This window comes from Anastrepha obliqua, chromosome 2 (genome assembly GCF_027943255.1).
Source record: "Anastrepha obliqua isolate idAnaObli1 chromosome 2, idAnaObli1_1.0, whole genome shotgun sequence".
Classification (NCBI taxonomy): Eukaryota; Metazoa; Arthropoda; class Insecta; order Diptera; family Tephritidae; genus Anastrepha; species Anastrepha obliqua.
The window spans coordinates 94,013,880-94,038,515 of NC_072893.1; the positions used below are offsets into that span (position 1 = coordinate 94,013,880).

The 24,636-nt window shown below is 38.0% G+C and overlaps 1 protein-coding gene across 1 annotated transcript; it reads right to left on the reverse strand.

The window, feature by feature from the left end:
• Positions 1 to 6,489: 6,489 nt before the first annotated feature.
• Positions 6,490 to 7,380, reverse strand: LOC129237315 (uncharacterized). Its single transcript, XM_054871986.1, has 2 exons — positions 7,296 to 7,380; positions 6,490 to 7,232 (listed from the first exon to the last, which is right to left on the reverse strand). Exons 1-2 carry the CDS (start codon positions 7,378 to 7,380, stop codon positions 6,490 to 6,492), a joined length of 828 nt encoding a protein of 275 aa, XP_054727961.1.
• Positions 7,381 to 24,636: the final 17,256 nt, after the last annotated feature.

The window sequence follows — 24,636 nt, forward strand, 5'->3', positions numbered from 1 at the left end:
ATTTTTGCAGGAACAAAAGAGAGCGTATTTTGAGATACGAGTCGAGGTTATGATCGAGAATCTGTTTTGAGTAGGTAAATATATGGTCATATTTCCTTTTTTCAAACACGAAACGCGCTGCATTGTTTAAAGTGATTTGCAATTTATTTTCAAATTATTATCAAGCCTGCAATATACTAATTCAGCGTATGATACATGAGGAACAATGAGTGATCTAACAAGTTTTAATTTATTTTGCCGTGGCAGTAAGTAGGCAGTACAATATAGCTTTCTAAGAATATTATATACCTTGTTTACAACAAAGTTTACATGGTCAACGCATGATAATCTTGAATTTATTCTGGACTGGAAATTACTCAGCAGATTATTCTTGTGCAAGTAGCAGATAATTTGTCGCGCCAAAAATTTTTCAAATACTTTCGATAGGGCTGAAGTGCTGAGGAGCGGTAGAGCATTTTATTTTTGGCACAGGTATTATATTTGCTATCTTCCAGAGATATGGAAATGTAGACGAGGTGATTGAAAAAGTTAATTATGTGCTTAAGTGATGGTATTACAAATGGTAGAATAACTTTAAGAAATTTAAGACAAATGCCGTCGGTCCCTATAGCATTAGATTTGACAGTATGTACACACTGTATCAAATCACCGTCCGCTGACAACTTACTGAATCGCTCCATTACTCATTCTTCCGATATTCCTTAAAAGGTTTTGGAGGCGACAGCTACTGCCCCTTGTAGCTTAAGAACAAAATGCAATTCTAATGCCATTGGGGAAGCTCGATAATAAGACTAATAAAGAAAAAAAAACATAAATCAATAAATAATTAAAATCAGTTTTGTTCCAATCAATAACGTTCCCTTTTTCACGGCACCTAAAGTTGTTCCCATATTCATCAACCTGACTTCGTCCAGTATCCTCGTTTTGAGTTTTGATATTATAATGAGTACCATTTTCAAAAGAATTTACTTATCGTTTCGTATTTCGTTGATTTTTTGTCATTTGATTTTCCTTTAATCATTGAGCAGACGCTTTGCTTTTCTCATTACGCAGACTCCACAGGGTTGCATAGAAAATGTGATACATATTTATTGCCACTTAAGTATTATTTGAAGCTCAAGAATGAACAAAATATAATTATTGTAATATTGTTATAAAAGTTAAACATTCAAATCGATTTGTAACCATTGCCACACCTCATTGCGTATTCCCCAGATCTGGCCCCCTGTGACTTTTTCTTGTTCCCGAGCTGAAGAGGCCAGAGGCCCATGAAAGGACGACGCTACGCTACGATTGACGAGATAGAGACGGCATCGAAGGAGGATCTGAACAAGAAAAAAAAAATTATTTTTTGAAGTGCTTCGAAGATTGGAAAAAACGTTGGCACAAGTGCATAATATCTGATGGGGATTACTTTGAAGGGGATAAAATAGATATTAATGAATAAATAAATAATTTTTGAAAAAACACAAAATTCGCGATACTTTTTGAACACACCTAGTATGTATATGTTATTAGAAAAATTCCGAATTCTACATATCGATGGTTTTCGAGAAAAGCGACATAACTCAAAATTCGGAGTTTTCCCGTTAAAAGCAAAAATCAACTACAGAGTTTATATATTTTTATGTGGAAAAGCGTCATAAGCGAATCTTGAAGCAATTCTGAGAGATGGCGTTAGAGTCGTTTTGTCAGGTGATCGGATTGGCGCGTCACTTATCTAGAAAACTGACCCAACTCAGTATTTTGTATTTTTGAATTATGTCACTTTTCTCGAAAACCATCGATATAATGACTTTGCACAAAATACTCTGATTTTCATGAAACTTCTTGCATTTTGAAGATTGGCTGTACAGTAAGGCATGTGTATATGTATGTAGGTGGCGCAAATTAATCATCAATTTTTGTGTTTGAATAATTTTTTTATTAAATAAAAAAAAATATTTTTTACTAAATGAAAAAAAATGATTTCGAGTGATTCATTTTACGCCACCTTGTATATGCGGTGAGCGTAGACGTCATGATATTTCTAAATATAGGACTTAGAAGCCGATTCGGATAATATTCAGCAAATACTCCTATTAGTTAAATAAGAGAGCATCCATGCATATGTACATACGTTTGCAAAAAATAGGCAGGTGCCACAAGGGTTCAGATATTCTCAATTGCTACGTCGCTGCCAGAAATACTCTTACTCTCAAATACTTAACATACACACACACTCTTCAAATCAGCATTTTAAATTGCATTAATAAATTCCAAAACTTCTGATACGCAAGCCGAATTAATTAACTAAAAAGTATCTATGAAATAATGTGCTATCAGACGCAAAAAAAAACGAACAAATTGAATGCGAATAAACACAAAGCTTTCACTTTTTTCTGTTAGAAGTTTAATAATAACGAGGGGAAAAGGGGTTAACAACCTACAGAATATATGCATTGACTTTACATTTTAAATATATGTAAATAAGCTTAAAGTAAACTGCACGCTAAAATACTGTGGACAGCGTCGGCTGTGTTTGAAACGCGGGCAAAGACCCCGTGGGTGGAAAGGAGTTCTATCACAAAGTCATAGCAATCTGTTTCTACGAAAAACAGTAATTCTTATTTGTATTTTCGTTTTGCCTTTCTAAATTGTTAATGCTTTTAACCCTTCAGAAGGCGCGCTATGAGCAATTTGCTCACGCAATTTTAAAATTGCCAAATTTTCAATGTTTACCGTCAGTCCTAGAATAACGGCGCTCAGTACCTCTAAGTAAATGATTTGTCTTTACAATAAGAAGCATTCGAAGTGTGTAGTGTGCGAATAGAGATCGAAGATATTGGTTTACTTTATATGTGCGGCATTTTGCTCATTGCGCGCCTAACTACGTAAGTATTTTAATACATTTTTTTTGCAATAAACGCGTGTAGTTGCTTTTTATAATTATTTAGGTAAATTTTTTAACAAAATAATGGAAACTAATAGCAAACGTCGTCGTCTGGCAAATAACACCTCACAAATTGCATCTTGGTTGGACGAAATTTTGGATGACGAGGACGACGTGGAAGAAGATTTTGAGAAAAGTGATTGTGAAAGTGAACACACTGATCACCAGAGTGACACAGAACAATCTTCTGATACCGACGCAGGTTTTGATCAAGATGAAAACGTCGAAATGCCGCGAGGAAGGCGGCAATTTTATTTGGGAAAAGATATGTGTACAAAATGGGCTATGGATGTACCCACTCGCAATATACGTACTAGACGCTGTAACATAGTTACACATCTTCCAGGAGTTAAGGGCACATTCAAAAAGTGACTGATTTGTACCAAAGAGACAGGGATTGCAAGGAAACAGATTTGGCAGAGATGAAAGCATTTATTGGAATTTTGTATATGGCTGGATTAAAAAAATTGAACCATTCAAATTTAAAGGAGCTTTGTCTAGATGATGGAACTGCTCCAGATATTTTCAGAGCAACAATGTCGATCAAGCGTTTTTTATTCCTAGTCCGTGTGATTCGTTTCGATGAAACTTCGTCTCGTTTAGCCAGATCCCAATTAGATAATCTTGCCGCGTTCAGAGAAATATTTGAAGAATTTAATGGCTATTGTTCCGAACATTTTATTCCTGGAGAATACTGCATCATTGACGAAATGCTGGAATCTTTTCGAGGAAGGTGCAAGTTCCGAATTTATATGCCTAATAAGCCAGCTAAGTACGGATTAAAAATTAACGCATTGGTTGATTCAAGGATGTTTTACACTTATAAAATGGAGATATACTGCGGAAAACAGCCACCTGGACCTTATCAGTTAGATAATTCACCTGCTAGTATCGTCAAAAGAATTGCTGCTCCAATATTAAATACAGGCAGAAATTTAACAATGGACAATTACTTTATATCCATACCCCTGCTTGATGATCTTTACAAAAACTACAGGACGACTGCTGTTGGTACACTAAGAAAAAATAAGAAGGAAATTCCTCGTCAATTCATTTCGACAAGAGGAAGACCAGTACCTCATAACCTATTTGGTTTTGGTGAAAACAAAACTATTGTCTCGCATACTCCAAAAAAGAAAAATAAGAAAATTGTAGGTACTTTTGTTATCTTCTTTTCATACCGACGACGGAATAGATGATGAAACGGGTGACAAAATCAAACCCGAAATTATAACATTTTATAACCACACAAAGGGTGGAGTAGATACTGTGGACCAGATGAAGGAAACTTATTCGGTATCCAGAACTACTCGCAGGTGGCCCATGCGACTATTTTTTACAATTATTAATATTGCTGGTATAAACGCCCAAATTATTTATAAATGCAATACTCAAATCATGACACAGAGAAGGTTATTTTTGAAAGAAATTGGTTTGGAGCTTATAAAGCCAAATATTGTACGTCGTCAGACTATCAAAACACTTCGAAGCTCATTAAAAGAAATAATATCTCATATAGTGCCAAACAATGAACATTTAGAAGCCTCTGAAAATAATGGATTTTGCGCATTGTGTCCCAGGCGAAAAAACAGACGCACCAAAAAAGGATGATTTTTGTGCAACAAATTACTCTGCACCGAGCACGCAAGAACTACATGTCCAACTTGTTTCGATTGCTCCTTTAACAAAGATCTAGCTGAATATTGAATTTTTATTAATATGTATTGCTACTAATTAAAATTGTTTTTTTTTTTTGTTGCAAGTGAAAAAAAATGTATTGAGTTTTCGTTTTATCTGTTTTATGTTATCAAAAATAGTTTCCAAGAGCTTAAAACTCAAAAATGCATATATTTTAATAAAAATAAACCATTAACCTATAAAAAAACACTTTATCTTACTAATCTACCTAACCTAGCAACATAATATGTTTATTTGAAAGTGGTGTGAGCAAAATGCTCACGTGCGCCAATTCGTGTAACTTATTAAGGCGCGCCTTCTCGAGGGTTAAAACTTGTGCTAATTTTTATATAATTTTTATATTGTATAAAGCAAACACATACATATTTCGTCGATAGTAACGCATTTTTACAAACTAATCCGGAAGAAATCAGTAATTTCATTCTTAAGCTACATCAATTTTTAAACACTTTTAAATATTGAATGGACCTACAAGCAGCAATAAAAGGGAAGGCGGCTTTAAAATCATAGTTCTTTTTGGTGCTGAAATCCAGCAGCTGAGGAATTTTTCCTAAGGCATTAAAAGGCTGGGAACAATAGAGTAATGCAGTATATGGAAGAGAACAGTCTTATTTTGCATTCCGAATTTTGCCAAGTGCGAATTTTGCCAAGATGTCGCTTCTTTCGAGAGGCAGCAGCTCATTGGGCACATTTTGTTGCAGATAAACTTCATGTAGGAGTAAGTCGCAGTGCGAAGATTTCGCTCGATCACGTCCGCCATCTCATGTAAGCCTATGCTCATCACTGGACAAATGTCATGAGGAGGGAAAGAACTTCGTAGAGGCTCCTGCTGCTTATCTTCAAGAACCATAGCTGATTGGTACAGCCTTTGCGGTGACGAGGTAGGATTATGTCAGATTGATAAGCAGGAAGCCACTTTTTATGATAAAAAATTAATTTTTTAATTATTCTTTGTATATTTATGTCGGTATTAAATAGGTATTCATAATGCATTTAGATAAATAAAATTCAAACAAATCAAATATTCATATAATATTATTTCGTGAAAATTTGGAATAAATTCTTTGGTGTTTTTATATTGGTCGCTTTTGAGATATCTGACTGCACTAGGAGCAATTTGGTTAATTTTGGAAATTTTAAAAACTAATTACTTAAAACTAAACATTTTGAAAATCAAGGTGTGATGGGCGCTTTTGGCACCCAGCGCCTATAAATTCATTAAAAATCAATCCCATATCATTTGTTTTAAAAATAAAATTTTAATAAAAAACTTAATTAAAAAAATTTTAAATTGATTTTCGTTCAAAGTGCATGCTCGAAGATTTTTATAAGGAAGAAAAAGTCTAGCATTTTTAACAAAAAAATATCTAAAATTCATCCGTATTTTGTGGTGACTTGAAACTTTGTTATAATAAAATTCAATGGGCTGTAAAACTGATAACCCAGAGAAATTCTTAAAATTCTGGTTAGAAAGATTAAAGTTTCGATGACATTTTGAAACATTTTGCTCACGTTTGAAACTTTGCTTGATATGGTTTTTGTTGTAGAATGAATTATATTTGTTTAAAGAAATAGTGGTGCGTGTATAATTTCGCAAAGGAAACGCAAAGGAAATCGTAAGGGTATAAGCCGCGATTTCGATTCGGCATTTCTATTTAATTTGGTACATAAATTGCTTACGCGATATTGTTAAGTCAAAGTTGAACAGGCATTTTTGAAAAGGTTGGTTTTATTTAATTTTAATTCGAAGATATAAATAAGTTAATTGCAACATTCAAAGTATTTCATTGCAATATGACACAAAATTTTCATTCGCCTCATTAGAATTATTAAGCTTCTCATATATTCTGCGATTCAATTTAATTATTCACACGACGTCTCTTGCCACCAACCCTCCTCCTACGGGTTTTGTTGACGCGTTTCTTCTGCACCGTACGCCGCTTCCCCGGGCGGTTGTTTGTATTTAACATTACCTTTTGGCCGTTCTTGAAGTACTTGCGATATTTGGCTGGTATGCGCACAGAGACCATCTGGCCCTTTTTACCGCCAGGACGGCGCAAATTTACGCGTGCCGGACCTTTGGACGCCTTAGCATCAGAAGTACCGCGAATCTCTTGATCTGTTACTACATATTCTTGTGCGCCCGCTGCGAGTGCAGCTTGTAATTGTTCCTCGTCCATGGCTGCAGCAGCTTCTTCTAGCACCTCCTCCTCCTGACGATCGAGCCCGTCACCACGACTGGTTGAGGTTGGAGAGGTGGTAAGTGTGCCCGTAACTGTGGGTAAGGAACCAGTTGAGGTGATTGTGCTATAAGTGGGTGAACTGGTAGTTGGCGTTGTGTAACTGCCTGTGCCGGAATTTCCCGCAATGATAATAGGAATGACAGGTTGTTGTTGCTGGCCAAACATATTCTTGAAGAGCATAAACTTCTTCAAAAATAAACGGCCGCTAGAGGCGTCAGAACCCTTCTTGTTGGTGACATCCTTCTTGCCATTGGTATCGGCGTTAGCGACGTCGTCAGTTTCGTCATCAGCAGATTCAACTTTACGTGCTTCCTTGGCATCACCAGCCAAACGGAAGCGGGGCAAAGCTGCCCGTTGACCTATGAAAGTAAAGAAATTTTATTTAGAGTCGAAGGATTGAGCTTCTGAAGTAATTTGAATACCTTTCGCGGGTTCTGGCTCTGGTTCAGCGTTTACGCAGAGCGCTAGAGCCGCAACAAGGACAAATATTAGTGAGAGATAATTCATTTGGAACTTCTTTTCCTGCAGCTTCCAAAAAGAACTTTCCAAAGTGTGTGAGCTGTGTGAAAGTTAATTAAACTTTGATTGTTAATCTAGCTAACGGATCAGCTTTTATACAAACGCAAGGAAAAATCAATGTAACGCTAAGTAAATAATACACAAATTCCAATTGCACGCGAGCGTGACAGGCCATACGCTGCTTCCAGCCACACCAGTGAGATGCTGTCCGCCTCATACGGTACTTTGGGGACGCAACAATGATCTTGAATACTATTGTTGCTAGGGTACCAATAAAATTGATAAAATTGCTGAACGATGACCAAAAGGCTTAGCGAAGAATACTATTTCTAATTGAAAAAAAAAAAAATACTTACAGAGAAATCAGTTAAATTGCTGCCAGCTATTTGTACAGTGCGCAGCTGCAAAGAAAACAAAGACACTAAGAAGAGCATTAGCGGCAGCATGATATGTATTTATCCCCGAAACAGCTCATTCAGCAATCGTCAGTAATGACAACGACGCACATTTTTGTAGTATTCCTCAGAAATGTGCCGAAATGCGTGCAAAATATTTAAATTCAAAATTTACCATTCATGATTGTTTGCTTTTTCTTTACAAGTACTATTATACATTTTTTTCTTTCGTATTTTGTAAAGAAATTATAACAACAACTACGGTGCATAAATGTAAAAATGTAGGCATGTATGTGTAGTTACGTACTTAGTTTAGCAAAGAAACGCCTGAATGCATAAACCACTTGAGATAATTAAAGAAGTTTTGACGATATTGTAGAAGTGCAAAGATGGAAAAGTGAAATTCATAAATGCGTACGCAAGAAGAAGGCGAATAGTCAGTATGTAATATAATGTGAAAAGAGTTCGATATGCTTTGAAATCGGTTGCTGCTATGTTGTTACATTAGATTTAATTCATACGAGTATTATACTCACGCACTTGCACACAGTGTTGCCAATTTAGCGACTTTGTCGCTAGAATTCACGACTTTTGCTTGAGTCTTGGCGACAAAAAAAAAAGTTTTGACGACAAAAATGATTTAGCGACTTATCTGGCGACTTTTGGAGAACAAATCAAAACCGTTTTAGGCAATAGATACTTTTCTGTCAACTTGATTACCCGTGAATGTCCTTTACCTTCCATACTCTAGAGTACCAATAACTATTGGTGTGTTATCGTCGATAAATTATCGATCTATAATTGAAATTTTAAATTTATTTTCCATAAAAATTTAGGATGACAGTCTTTAATGGACACTTAATAAAATAAAAAAATCCGATCCACAAATTCCTTCATTTTCCCCCTAAAAAAATCACTTATTTCTTTGGCTGTCACAGTGGTGTTCCACCTTAAAGCGTAGCTTTTATGACACTTTTTCTTTACTATGCTTAAATATATTTTATAAATCCATTTCAAGACTTTAATTGATAATAATATAGTAAATTGTTGTATGATTTGCCTGGTTTTATTATAAAAGCGTAATAGTTAATATTATTAATTTTATAAATTTTCAAATTTCCATTTGAATCCAGTACTGGATCAACTTCGTAAATAACTTTTTCAACATTTCTTGATATTTTAAAGACACAAATGTTTTTCAGACACAAATTAACAAAGCGTTAGAAAATTTAGTAGATTTATCGAATCATAATAAAAAAAACCAGATTTCAGGAGATTGAAACTAACTTCCGTTGGGAATAGCGCATTGAATAATACCCGAAAACAAGTGAAAGTTTGAAGTCGCTCAAAAATCGAGTAGATTTTTTTATAACCTGTTGAGCACTTTCTTCCAAATAACATAAGAGGCTTCCGCGCAAATGGGGTATAGCAAGACAGCGGACGTTTTCTCAATAGCTGCAAATTTGACGTCACCGCTCTGATCAGTGCAATTAATGTTGAGCGGTGATCGTCTCAAATCGCTTGACAGGTGCATAAATTGCGCTTGGGTATCACACACCCCACCTTCTGCGGCATGTGTGTGTTTTTTTACACATACAAGGTGGCGCAAAAGTAACCTTGCGATGTTTTTTGGCTGTAATTTAAAAAAAAAATGAAAAACTTTGATTCTTCTTGTGGATTATTTTTATTTGGTCCTTTAATTTTTTTTACATCAAATCGAGAATATGATGTCATGTAAATGGCCGCCGCCACAGTTGATTGCCATTTGAGCCATTTTTATGGCATTTTCCATCACTTTGGCCAAAACTTCCGGCGATAGGTCCTCACATTCTTGACGGATATTGTCTTTAAGAGCTGCAAGAGTCTGAGGCTTGTTGACATAAACCCGCGACTTCAAAAAGCCCCACAAAAAGAAGTCTGGAGCGGTCAAATCAGGCGATCTTGCTGGCCAGTGCAAATCGCCAAAACGGGAGATTAGGCGCCTGGGAAATGCATCCTTCAGCATATCGGTTGTGGCACGTGCAGTGTGTGGCGTTGCACCGTCCTGTTGGAACCACATGTTTTCCAATCCCAATTCATCAAGTTGCGGCAAAAAGAACTCGTTGATCATTGCTCTGTAGCGCTCACCATTCACAGTAACCGTTTGGCCCGCGACGTCTTCGAAGAAAAGAGGTCCGATGACTCCTCCAGCGAAAACAGCACACCATACCGTGACTTTGAGCGAGTGTAATGGCTCTTCGTGGGTTACATGCGGATTTTCAGTGCCCCAGAAGCGTAAATTTTGCTTATTTACGTACCCGCTAAGATGGAAATGGGCCTCATTACTTATGATTATTTTTGATGAAAAATCTTCTGCCTCTTGGTGGTGATTAAGGATGGCTTGAGCGTATGTTAGACGCGAGTGGCGGACAGCAGCTAACAGCTGATGCACCGTCTGGACTTTCTATGGAAACACCTTCAAATCTTGTACCAAAATTCGACTGATACCCATTTGCGTGGCACGTCGTCTGGTCGATGTCGACGGCGCTTCCATGACATCCTCGGCTACAGCAGCAATATTCTCTGCAGAACGGCTACTCCGGGGTCTGCCACGCCTGGCAGCATCTCGTGTTGTGTCAGTCTCTTCGAGGCGAGCGGCTAAACGTCGCAGTGTTTCACCAGTAGGCTTTGGACGGCGAGGAAATCTGCGACGAAATTCACGTTGTGCCAAAGTCACCGACCGATTATTGGTCAAATAAATAGTCAGCAATATTCCGCGTTCTGGAGCAGTGTCGCGTAACATTGTTTATTAACGTGTATTTCGCATGTGTTTACTACACAAATGTCAAAACAGAACTGACATTAGGGGCCAATCGCAAAATTTATAGCATTTTCTGATAGGAGGATTACTTTAGCGCCACCTGTTATATTTATGTATGTTTAATATTTGCAGTTGATTTTTTTATTAAAACTTGTATCGGCTAATAAAATCTGAAATATTACGAGCCCTTTTTGACGAAGATAATTTCGGTACATAGTATTTGAATGAAGAGCAGGTGTCTGATAATGCCTTTGTTCATATGAGTACTCAAAGCGACACGTTCAGAGAAGTGCATGCTGACTTACCATCCTCTGAATCTGACAGTGATGATGTACCACTCTGAAAGTTTTCCAAAAAATTCATTAGGAATTTTTTTTTTGTGTTATTCCTTTATTATTACACTTGGGCTTCAACAAACTGTTTAAATCTTACTCTATTAATCGCTGTTTTCTTTACGACATCCCACGTTTGGTTAACTGCTTGCAATTCATGAAAGTTAGAACGCCCCCAAGTATTTCGTGGACGACCGTGTCGTCTGTATTCTTGTGGGCTCCATTCCAATGCTGTTCTGCTAATGCTTTCACTGTCCTTCCTGAGAGTGTGTCCGATCCATCGTCATTTACGACCTCTTATCACCTCTTGGATTGGATCTTGCTCGGTGATCTGCCACACGTCCGTATTTTGGATAGTGTTCGGCCAAAAGAATTTACATATTGGGTAGTCGAAAAAGTCTTTTCGTATTTTGTCAATAGATATCGTTGGAGTCATCTATCTCCACTGCTGCTAATCACATTGTGTCATATCATATGGTGTTAGAAAGGTGACATTTTAAGCTTCATTTAACCAAAAAAAAATTAAATTTGGAGAAGTTGAAAAAAGTTCAAAGCTGTTCAAAAATGAGTGAAAATAATGAAGAAATTCGCTATATTTTGAAATTTTTGTATAAAAAAGGGAAGAATGCCACGCAAGCCACAAATGAAATTTGTGAAATTTACAGAGACGATGCTGTATCAGTTCGTGTAGCACAACAATGGCTCGCTCGCTTCTGTTCTGGAAATTTCGATGTGAAAGATGCACCTCGCTCCGGTCGACCTATCCGTGAAAAAGTCGATGAAATTATGGAAAAGATTGACCAGGACCGTCACATAAGCTGCCATGACATCGCCAAGGCACTAAACATTCATCATCAAACGGTTTTGAACCATTTAAAAAACGCTGGTTACAAAAAGAAGCTCGATGTTTGGGTACCACATAAATTGTCTGTGAAAAATTTAATGGACCGAATTAACATCTGCGATTCTTTGCTGAAACGAAATGAAATCGAACCATTTCTGAAGCGAATGGTAACAGGAGACGAAAAGTGGATCAAATACGACAATAATGTGCGAAAAAGATCATGGTGCAAGGGTGGTGAAGCTCAACAAATGGTCGCAAAGCAGGGATTGACGCTTCGAAGGGTTATGCTGTTTGTTTGGTGGGATTGGAAAGGAATCATCCACTATGAGCTACTCCAGCCTGCTCGAACGTTTGATTCTACACTTTACTGTCAACAACTGATGAGATTGAAGCAAGCAATCGAAAACAAACGGCCAGAACTGATCAGCAGAAAGGGCGTCGTCTTCCATCAGGACAACGCTAGGCCACACACATCTTTGATGACTCGGCAAAAACTGGGAGAGCTTGGTTGGGAAGTTTTGATGCATCCAGCGTATAGCCCTGACCTTGCACCATCGGACTACCATTTGTTTCGGTCAATGCAGAACACCCTTAATGGAGTAAAGTTGGCTTCAAGAGAAGCCTGTGAAAATTGTCGCAGTTTTTCGCCGAGAAACCACAAAGGTTTTACACTGATGGAATAATGTCTCTAGAAGAGAAATGGCAAAAGGTGGTCGACCAAAATGGTACATATTTGGTTTAATAAAGTTCATTATAAATATAAAAAAAATGAGTTGAAGTTTGATTAGAAATACGAAAAGACTTTTTCGATTACCCAATATAATCCGAAGGTATTTATTTGTGAAGCTTTGTAGTTTATGTGTAATGCTCCTCTACACCAGCCACGTTTCACCGTCACATAATACAGATGTTACCCATGCGTTGAATACTCTTATTTTAGTTTTCTGCGAGATTTGTGTACTTTTCCAAATTGGCTGTAACCGTCCAAAAGCTGATCTAGCTTTACGTAGACAGTTGCGTCTTCTTCATTTCCACCATTCTCATTGCTACCGTTTTCTTGCTGTTTATTTCTAGACCAACGTTTCGTGCAGCGGTGACTAGAAAATCGATTTTGGCCTGCATGTCGGAATGCCTGTGTGAAAGTACGCAAATATCGTCAGCATAGTCGAGGTCGTGTAGTTGACGGGATAGCGTCCATCACTTCATCGAGTGTGACCGCGAAAAGAAGTGGCTACAGTGGACAGCCCTGTTTTACGCTGGATATTGTTCTAAATGGAGTGCTTGTGGCGCCATTGTGGAGAGCCGTTCGCTCTGCAGTGTAGTAGAGTCCCTTTATAATCTGCACAATTTTTATAGGAACTCCTTTTTTCAAGGAAGATTATATTGCAGTGCGCTTGTTGGTGTCAAAAGCCTTCTGGAAATCAATGAACACCATATAAAGTGGCGTGTTCCATTCTAAAGATTGTTCTGTAATTAGATAGAATGACTAGTCATCTATAAAAAATGTAATACACTGATATGTTTGGAATATGCAGACTTTTTTTTGTTAAGATTGTGGTTTTTGATTTCAACTAACATTTTTTATTTTTGCAATAAATTATCAATTAGTATAGGTACATACTCTGCAGTGATTCTAGATAAAATGTACTATTTAAATTTTATTTTCAACAAAAGACTTGATAATTCGCTTTTTTTTAATAAAGGTCTATTAAAATGTATAAATAAATACGTATTTTACTTAAACAGGTTCATTATTAGTTATTAAAATAAATTATTTTTTTTTAATGGCGTAATCAAACCCCACCGAGCATGACATGTGAGATTTGGTCATTAGTGGTCACTACGTGAGGTTAATTATGCGAGCACAAGTATATAAATCAATTTGTTCAGGATGATGAGACGAGTCTATAAAGCCACATACATCCGTCCGTGCACATGATGACTCGAACAAAAAATAATGCAGTAGAATCCAGGTCGTGTGAACTAAACTGTATAAGAACTGCTCACTCAACTAAGATTGTTCATAAGAATTTAAAGGCCCTTTGAGTAAATTCATTCATTAAACAAATATTTCTATTTAAAATATCACTGTAATGTAAAATATATAGTAGATGAAACCGCTTCTGACGCGCTGTAACCGCTCACATGTCTACTTTACAGAGTACTCAGAGCAGTTCAGTTAAGCCGCGGTTCATTCAACTGCGATTATATGTAAAAAGTTCTTCTTCTTCTTAACTGGTGCGTTAACCGCTTATGCGATTTTGGCCGAATTTAACCTGTTAAGTGATTATGTCGTATATACCTATGCGTCAATTTCAAAAGTTCATTTTTTAGTTAAGGGGGGAGCTTGGTTCATAAGGTTAAAAAAATCAATTTTTTTTTCGTTTTATGCGATCCCTAATATATTTTAGAATATTCACACAAAGTTACAGAGCCTAATTCTCAATATTTCCGTAGATACAAAGCCAAAGGTAGGCGAGCGTTAAGTAGTTACGCTGTGACCGGGCAGCTATAGTACAAACTTTATCTTCTTTTCTCGACTTTTCATTTTTATGATTTCTTTGAATTGGCGTACATGAACGAAAAAAAACTAATGAACCTTTTGAAATGAATCATAGCTTGTATTAGTATTAAATTCTCTTCTATTTGAACTAACAAAATAGATAAAAAAAATATTTCAATATTTTTATACCAAGTTGAAGTGAATTTTTTTTTTTATAGAAAGGCATTTTTTTTCTTTAAAACCTCCAAAAAGTTGAAATTTTGGAATTTCTCTCAGATAATAATTACGAGCTGTATCTTGTACGCCAGTTGGAAACTCCAGCGTTGCAGCGCTCTACTAATTTCTATGTTAAACATTTTTTCCAACTTATTTTAATCAGTACACAAATTTTTTATACTTTTTAAATGTTCATTAAAAGATAGAAAAAACTTTGTAGTGCTAAATTAATTTTTTCCTTAAAAAAAACAAATCGCAAAGAGATGCAATTTTTAAACCTCATAAACCAGGCTCCCCCTTCAATGTCGTACTTGTGCGTCATGCCGCAAATTGCTATGAAAATTATAGTTAAGCAAAAAACCAAAATTTCCCTTTTATTTTGACATTATAAAGTAAGCATGAACACTGAATTTCCTGATAATCGTTATCATAATTGTTCAGCCAAAGCGCACGGTGAATCCCATATTTGGCTGAAAACCGGTTTTGCATCGACGGTCTTCACTTGAAATTAATTCAGCACAGTAAATCGAGCTGTCTTAGAAAAACTAATCGCTTAACATGTTAACAAAGCGCGAGCTACCAACCCAACACCCTTGCCACCAGTTCTCAGGAATGGGACTCAACAACACACAAACACATATACACTGATCCTTTGTAAAACACACAAACACACATAAATGTAAGGGACTAGAAAGGGACTTATCAACACACAAACACATATACACTGATTCCTTGTAAAAACACACAAACACACATAAATGTAAGAAACTGAGAATACTGAAATAAAAAATCACTTCTGGCTTTGCATTCGAATTGAATTGTCATTTGGCTACAACAAGTGAAGCCAAGTCCTTTTCCATCTGATATTATTAACATAGAGAAGCTGGTACCGCATCGAATACTTTCAGAGCCGGAGCGTCTGTATCCATTCGGACGACAAGGCCCAGCCAACGTAGCCGCTGGATCTTTTTGCGCTGCGCTATGTCTATGCCGTCATAAGGCTCATACAGCTCATCGTTCCATCGCCTGCGATATTCGCCGTTGCCAACGTGCAAAGGTCCAAAAATCTTACGCACAATCTTTCACTCAAACACTCTAAGGGAGGCCTCATCGGATATTGTCATCATCCAAACTTTTGCGCAATACTTTAAGACGGTCATGATGAAGTGCTTAGGTTTGTTCATTAAGAGAGCACTTTACTACTCAGTTGCCTACTTAGTCCAAAGTAGCACTTGTTGGCAAGAGAGATTCTACGTTGGATTTCAAAGCTGAAGTGTTATCGATGTTAATGATTGCTTAATAAACGAAGTATTTTACAACCTCGAATTCATAACTGTCAACAGTGACGTGGGTGCCGATATGCGAGTGCGCCGACTGTTTGTTTGATGACAGGAGGTACTTTGTTTTGTCCTCGTTCACCGCCAGAAGCATACGCTTTGTAAAATTGCGTGATTTAAATGCCCACCATGTGGCGCGCCTATGCATGATATATGTAAGTTTTTATCAACCGCAGCCTACATACGATAATGCGCATTTTTTATCTAACACTGTCCCCAGCAACAATCTCTGGCCTATGGCAAAGCAAACACCTGTTCGCCTTGAAATTCGGCGTCGGAAATGGAAATGGATTGGCCATGCTCTATGGAAACCCAATGAGACATCACCAAAAAAGAGCTTTACCACCAAAAAGAAATTCCGTATTTTACGACACGTAGTTCTTAATAATCGACCATTTTCATAATAAGTTTCAATAGTTTCAACGCGTTGTTCTTTTGTGTAAAATGTCTACTTGATAAGTGTCAAAAATAACAAAACAAAAACAATGTACCGTCTAGGAATTATTCACTACCGACAGTTAGGCGTCACTTTTGAGAAGCCCTTTATATCAATCCTCTATTATAGAGGTGCTTGTTTCCTATCATTTAGTTTGCTATGAGGAAAAACTAAAGAGCGAATGTTATCATGGCATAAAGTGCTGAATTCGTGACCACCGCTGTATGTGAAAAATATGGTGGCAGATAATTTTAAGTAAATTCAATCAAAGTAAATGAAGCGATATTCGTCTTATTACAAGTATAGAAATTTACCTTAACCGTCATAGGCCTGAGGGCATGCCTCGATCGGTTTTTCTCGTCTGATAATTGCATAGGTTCTTCTTCTTTATTTGCTATTCGTATTTGAGTGCAAGCAGTTATACAAATGAAAAAGAATTTGTTTAATAAAAATTATGAACTTTATTTGAAAATAATTCGCGGTCTCTAGCTGCTTCCAAGAGATGAACCACGTGTTGTACACCGTTCCACTGCCTTATGTTCCTCCATCAAAAAAACTAATCACTGCGATATGAGTTGTAGCAGTTCATATTTCAGATTTTGCAGAATATGACCCAGATGCGACGTTTTTCTAGGTTTAATACACCTGAGTAGTTGCCTGTCACCGTGAACTCTTCGCAGCACTTCTTCATTACAAATGTTTTCGCAAACTTCAGGAAGCTCGCAAACTTCAGGAAGATGTTAACAAAATCACCGAATGGGCTACTAAGTGGCGTATAAAACTTAATGAAGCCAAGTCACTTCATGTGGATTTTACAAACAAAAAAATTCAATATCATCCTGTATATATTTCTGGCACGAAAATTCCTTATTCCTGATTTACATCGTGACCTAAAGATGTCATTAGTATCAGAAGTTGTCAAACGTTACGCTGTAGCACATGCCGAAAGGCTCGAAAAACCCGGAGGCTCGGCGACTTGCCAATTTAGATGATCAATGCCGGAGACTTAAACGAAAAAAACCAAATGATCTTGTTCCAGAAATTTTGATGACTGACAAATATATGTAAATTTCTGTCAGCTATCTTCCAGTTATATACGTATTTCCTGTAAATACTGTTGAATTTAATAAAATAAAAAATAAATACTTGATAGTTGTGAACTAGGTGTAATAGAATGAAATGTATTTAAATATTTATAACGTTTCAATAAAAAAAAATAAAATAAAATAATTAAAAAATTTTTTTTAAGGGGGTAGTATGGTTAATTCGGTGTAAAACAAGCATATTTTTCGAAATTTTTTTTGTCGACACAGTTGATTTATTCAAAATTTTAAAATTACTTCATTATAAAGTCATATTTAAAGAATATTGTGTGAAATTTTCATTGATTTTTATGAACAAATGAGTTGGTGGCAGCGAATCTTCGCGGACGTCTCATAAAAAAGTTTTATTGCGGTGTCCCTCAGAACTCATTACTGGATCAACTAAAATCAAAAAACCAAATTGATTTCATCAGCTAATAAAGTTTCGCAGGTAACAACGTCGAATTTTTTTTTTTTTTTTTTTTTTAATTTTTTAAAGCGCTTTGAAGTCAAAACACCGATTTTTCATAAAAAAAACTTGAAAACTTTGTTGTTTTAAAATATGACAAAATTAAAAAAAAAAAAAAAACTCGACGTCATTACCTCGTGAATAAAGTAAAGAAACAAAAAAACCAAATTTGAAAAGAATCGGTGCAGTAGATATGAATCTACAGTGGACACCGACCGTAAAAAAGGCAAGTGTGAGAAAAACGCGTTTAAAGATTTTCGGCAGCGTGAAATCCGGTTGGAGAGGTAGATACTTAATCCTTTGTGTCTTTGTCAATTTTACTCTAATGCACTTCAAACTTTCACACAATAATCTTAAGATGTTATAGAATAATTAAAAAAAAAAAAAAAATGAAAAAAAAAAAATACCATACTACCCCCTTAAGTAATCCCCGGAGAAGCCAAATGTCAACTGCTTTCAGTCTGTTCATGTCTGACAATTCGATTGCCCATATTTCCAAGCATTTTACGACACGTATTTTCAATTGCATAGGTTACATAAATCAAACCTTACCGCATTTAACCAAAATTCTTCGTTACAATACTACTGTACAAAATTGCTCTCTTAGATTTGGCCAGTTTGAGGGTTAACTACCTTAAAGCCTAAGTTATGTATATGTAAAATAGTTTAGTTTATCATTTTATACGTGCATGTGCGGAAAAGTAAATCGAGCCAGAAAGCATCATTAGAAAGCAACATTTTATGAATCTAAACAATTACTTTCTTTGCATAATTTTAGGCATGTATGGAATGCGCGAACTCAACAAACTTCCACTGTTTTGACCAAATTTGTGTATTCGACTTGCCACACCAAACGCAAATGCGGTTAGCGTTGTCGAAATTTACCCTTATCCAGATGTATTCCATGAACTGCAGCAAAGGCTTGGCTAGCAAGTACCCATTTTTTTAATGGCGCCTCATAGGGACGCCAGTGATTTAAATTTTTATCCTAAAGTAATTAGATAACCAATGTTGAAAACAAACTTTAAGAAATTCCATCAATGCCAAGGCAAAAATTTAAAATGTTACAGCTCATTTCCTCACCGATTAGAGACAAGTGTGGAAATGTTTACTACTATCGAAATTTTATGTTGAAGTCAGCAAATCTTCAGTGCAATTTCCCTTTTCTAAGGTTCAGTGGGACCTCTATAGCAAAAGTTTCGAGAAAAAATTTGAAAAAAAAATACTACTACTACTAAAGGGGGATTTTTTAGCTATTATCTTTTTAAACAGTTGGTTTAAACAGCTCACGCACGTTTCGTGTTTTGTTTCACTGTCAAACATCTTCAGTTTGGTCTATAATTTAACCATGAATCGTCTTACTAACGAACAACGCTTGCAAATCATTGAATTTTATTAGAAAAATGCGTGTTCTGTGAAGAAAGTTCATCGCGCGCTTCTTCCATTTTATGGTCAGTTTAATCGACCCACTGAAGCAGCTATTCGAGGTAGTGTGACTAAATTTAGAACCAAATTTACATTATTGGACATCAAACCACCAACACGCTTACGTAGAATGCGAACTGAAGAAAATATCGCAGCTGTATCGGCCAGTGTTAATGATGACCATCAATTCATCAATTATCGATTCGTTGCCGTTCGCAGCAATTGGGCCTCTGTTACTCAACAACGTGGAAAATTTGCGAGAGGATTTAGGTGTGAAGCCTTTCAAAATACAGCTGGTGCAAGAATTGAAGCCGAACGACCTACCGCGACGCAGAATTTTTGGTGAATGGGCTCTTGGAAAGTTGGCCGAAGATCCACTTTTTTATCGAAAAATTGTGTTCAGCGACGAAGCTCATTTTTGGATCAATGGGTACGTAAATAAGCAGAATTGTCGAATGGATGTTGAAGTGAAGATCAGCCAGAAGAATTGCAAGAGCTACCAATGTATCCAAAAAAGGTTACAGTTTGGTGCGGTTTATGGGCTGAGGGTATCATTGGACCGTACTTCTTCTAAGATGCTGCGAATTGTAACGTAATTGTGAATGGTGAGCGCTACCGTGCAATCATATCTAACTTTTTTTTGCCCAAAATGCAAGAGCTTGACTTGCATGACATGTGGTTTCAGCAAGACGGTGCCACATGCCACACAGCACGCATAACAATGGACTTGTTGAGAGGGAGTTCGGTGAACATTTTATTTCACGTTCAGGACCTGTCAATTGGCCACCCAGATCGTGCGATTTAACGCCTTTAGATTATTTTTTGTGGGGCTATGTTAAAGCTCATGTCTATTCAGACAAGCCCGCTTCAATTAACGCATTGGAAGACAACATTAAAGCATTTATATATGAGATACCGGCCGAAACATTGGAAAGAGTATGCCAAAAGCTGGACTAAGCGGATGGACCATTCGAAGCGCAGTCGCGGTCAACATTTGCATGAAATAATCTTCAATCATTAAATTATATGGACTGTACTATGGATTTAATTAAAAATTTCATGCATTTTTCTGAATTTTACGTGTGTTTTTTGAAACACTTTCCTATAGCTCTTAAAAAATCACCCTTTAGATCAAGTGCTTTTATTAGTTTATAACTAAAAGTCTATGATGGAGGTATACCTTGGTTTTAATCATGGTGAAAAGATTTGTAAAGGTGCACTACCTAGCAAACCGTTATTCGGCTCTGAGCGAATTTGACAGATATGCTGGAAGCTGGTCGTTCAGAAGTTGACAGAAGAAAGAGAGACAGATAAAGGTTTTCAAAACCTAATGACGATAGATATCAGGCTTGCTCGTTAAGTATGGGGGAAGAAAATGTTGGTTTGTTTACGAATGCGGTGAATACAAACATGCAATTCGCCGCACAATTGGTGTCACTCAAGAGCATTGACTGCCTGAAATAACACTGAAATCAACCCATATAGGGCATAAATAAAGAGGCCAGATTTAAACACCTTTCACAACACTGTGAGTGGTATTTTCAGTACAGTCACAAAACCGAGTTTCTACGCTCTAAACTTTTATTAAGAAAGTTCATCGCGGACTGGGGCTATGAATAAGTTCGTGCGGGTTTTTTTCGAAATTTGAAACTTTATTGACGTAAAATGGTTACAAATTTAATATTCAAAGTATTGTCCATCGCTTACTACTACTTTTTCCCATCTTTCTGGCAATTCACGGATTCCCTTTGTGAAAAATTCGGTCGGTTTTGCCGCAATCCACGAATCGATCCATTTTTTGACTTCATCGTAATTACGGAAGTGCTGGTCAGCCAGGCCATGTTGCATCGATCGGAAGAGATAGTAATCGGATGGCGCAAGGTCTGGACTATACGGCGGGTGGGGTAGGACATCCCATTTGAGCGTTTCTAAGTATGTTTTGACCACTTGTGCAACATGTGGCCGAGCATTGTCATGTTGCAAAATAACTTTGTCGTGTCTATCGGCGTATTGCGGCCGTTTTTCTCGCAGTGCTCGGCTCAAACGCATCAATTGTCGTCGGTAGACATCCCCCGTAATCGTTTAATTCGGTTTCAGTAGCTCATAATACACAACACCCAGCTGGTCCCACCAGATACACAGCATAACCTTCAGGCCATGAATATTCTGCTCCGACGTCGATGTTGAAGCATGGCCAGGGTATCCATACGTTGCCCGACGTTTTGGATTGTCGTAATGGACCCACTTTTCATCGCCAGTCACAATTCGATGCAAAAAACCCTTTCTTTTGTGCCGTTGAAGCAGTTGTTCGCATGCCATAAAACGGCGTTCAACGTCTCTTGGCTTCAATTCATACGGCACCCAATGGCCTACCTTTCGGATCATTCCCATGGCTTTTAAACGTTTGGAAATGGTTGATTGATCAACTCCCAAAGTTTTTGCAACCTCTTCTTGCGTTTGAGCCGGATCTTGATCGACCAATTCCTCCAATTCGGTATCCATGAACTTTGGCGGCGCACCCTCGCGTTCTTCGTCTTCCAAGCCAAAATCACCACTTTTAAAGCGTGCAAACCACTTCTGGCACGTTCGCTCAGCTAGAGCATGCTCACCATAAACTTCCACCAAGATACGATGACTTTCGGCTGCTTTTTTCTTCATATTAAAATAATGAAGAAGAATTCCCCGCAAAAACACATTATTTGGCACGAAATTCGACATTTTCAAGTGTGGTAAAAATATTGTTGTTTACGCTTCAAATAAAAAACTTATACTGACGTTTGTGCCTTACGACAGTAGCTCTCCAATGAATGTTTGGAAATGTGGATCGATGGAATAATAATCAAGTTACGCCATCTGTTGTAAAACCGCACGAACTTATTCATAGTCCTATTAATACGACAACAATTACCAAAATTTACTAAAACCTAAATCCATAATTTCCCTACCTTCAACTAAAGCGAACTTGAGAAGCTTTCTAAATAAATAAGGGCTCATGTGTTTTAAAAATATGCATCATAATACATATTTTCACATATCAAATTCATGATTTATATAATTGAAATTATTCTTTTAACCATTCATGAAAATAATTCTCTTGATCATAAGTTCGTGCCTTAAGTCTTTTATTTCAGAAAACATATCCAAATTTATTCGATATAATATAATAACGGCAGGTGGGCGTTATCAAATGGGTCTGCCATCAAAAAGAGCGTTTCAACTAATTAATTTTGCTTTTAATAGATTTTTTTTTTTTTACTTACTTTATTTGCAATCTGTCATGTTAACATTCAGCAAATGTCATAAATTTTTACAAGTAGCAGAATATAAAAATAAATATAAAACATATTTCATTGCAGCATTACTTCGATTAAATTTTTGGTTTTCTTAACAATTATGGCAAATATATCTGGTGTGCATATGTACATATGTATGAGCATAAATACTTAATTTCTAAAAGGCAAATCAAGGACGTGAAACCTTTTAAGTCGTTTTGTTTCGTTTGATCGCTTAGTTTGAAGTTCAAGTATCTATTGGATAGCCTCCGCACTTCTTCCTTGACATAGGGAATTTGAAGTTCACTATGTATACTTTCGTTTGTAATAAACCATGGCGCATTTAGTATCATTCTAAGTGTCTTTGATTGGTATCGCTGTAGAATTTCGATATTGGAATTGGCAGCCGTGCCCCACAGCTGTATACCGTTTGTCCAGACTGGTTTTAAAATCGCTTTGTATAATCGGATTTTGTTCTCAAGACTTAGTTCAGACTTTACTCCAAGAAGCCTCATCATGTTGGTCTCCTTGACGCGGGGATGAGGCTTAAGTGGTGGTCTGACCCCCATAGCATGGGGGCCAACCCAACACGAACTAAGAGGGAAGCTTCATATGGAGACTGGCTTGCCATCCATTCGCCTTACGGCGAACCTGGTGGCCAACCAATCACCATGCGAAGATCACCGTACCGACGAAGATCCCTTTGCCATCCCCAAACCCCTCACATCCCGCTATTTCCTCTCCTAGCCCACCCCCTAATCCAGGGTGTTATGCGACACCGTGCCCATTGGATGGTTTGCAGCCAGGGGGTTCACCAGACCGGCTGTATTTCAACGGCGCCTTCCTAACACCGGGCCGCCTTAGGAAGTAACTGTGGCCTTGCCACGGTATGGGGCGCTGCCGTGGTGGACCGTTTTGAATTCCCCATTATACAGATAGACCACTGCGCTCGCCTCGTCGAGCAGGTGGTCGTACGAAAAAGATGAATACAGATGAAAAATCAAGCAACAAAACTTCCATTGTAGCGGGAGCAGGCTACAGTGGTCGCAATCCCACTGCCAAACACACACAGAACGCTCTTCAGCGCGGAGGTGCCGTTGTCAACGAAGACTCGGACCACGAAAGCGCCGGGAGCATCAATACAGCTGAGGAAGAGGCTCTTCTGCGTTCTCCGGCTAAGTCCAATGGTGCTGCTTCGGATAGCAAGAACAGACCAAGGATCAAGCCTGATAAAGAGAAGCTGAAGGCCAAAGCCCGATACAAGGCTGCGGTCAAAGTTTGTGACCGATTTGGCAGCAAGTCCAACCTGACGAAGCAAGAGGAGGAACGGTTGGCTTGGGCCAGAGAGGAGATCAAAAATGGCCGGGCCTTCTACGCAGCAAAGCCAATGTTCGCAGCCTCGAACCCGAAATATGCGAACAAAATCGAAGAAGAGCTAGCCATCAAGAGGCAGCGTTCTGCGGATAGTGAGGCCTCAGGGCCATCAAAAAAGCAGAAGCACAGGCACGAGACGGCTAAACCTAAAAACGGAGACGAAGGACCTACGACGTCGAAAGCAGCGGTAGCGGCCAGTGAAATTGCCAAGAGGCATCTCATAGTGGCACTCACTGACCGCAGCGACCAGCTGGGGCGAATGTCGCAGGAACGGTGGAAGGTAGTGGAGATGAAGCTACTGGAAACCTTGTTTACTAAAATGGACGCGGAGCCGAACGCACCCATGCCAGCATTCGACGGAGCAGGGTGGTTCAGCGGCGTCAAAATAATAAAGTGCAAGGATGACCCCACGCCTACATGGCTAAAGGAAGCGGTGAGAACGCTTCGCGGCCTGTGGGAGGGGGCATCACTGGAAATCGTTGATCGCAGCTGCATTCCCTCAATACCGAAGGCAAAGGTTTTCATTCCGCGAGTGGTAAAACCGGAATATGCGCTGCGACTACTACAACGTCAAAACACGGACGTGCCGACAGACGATTGGAAAGTGTTGAGCGTGGCAAAACCAACAACTGCTGATGGTGGCCAGGATTACATTATCCAAATCAACAAGCCGGCAGAGGACCTGCTTTACGCGCGATTCGGGAGGATGGCTTGGGGAGTTGGTAGCGTGCACCTTCGCCTCAAAAAGCGCAACCCGGC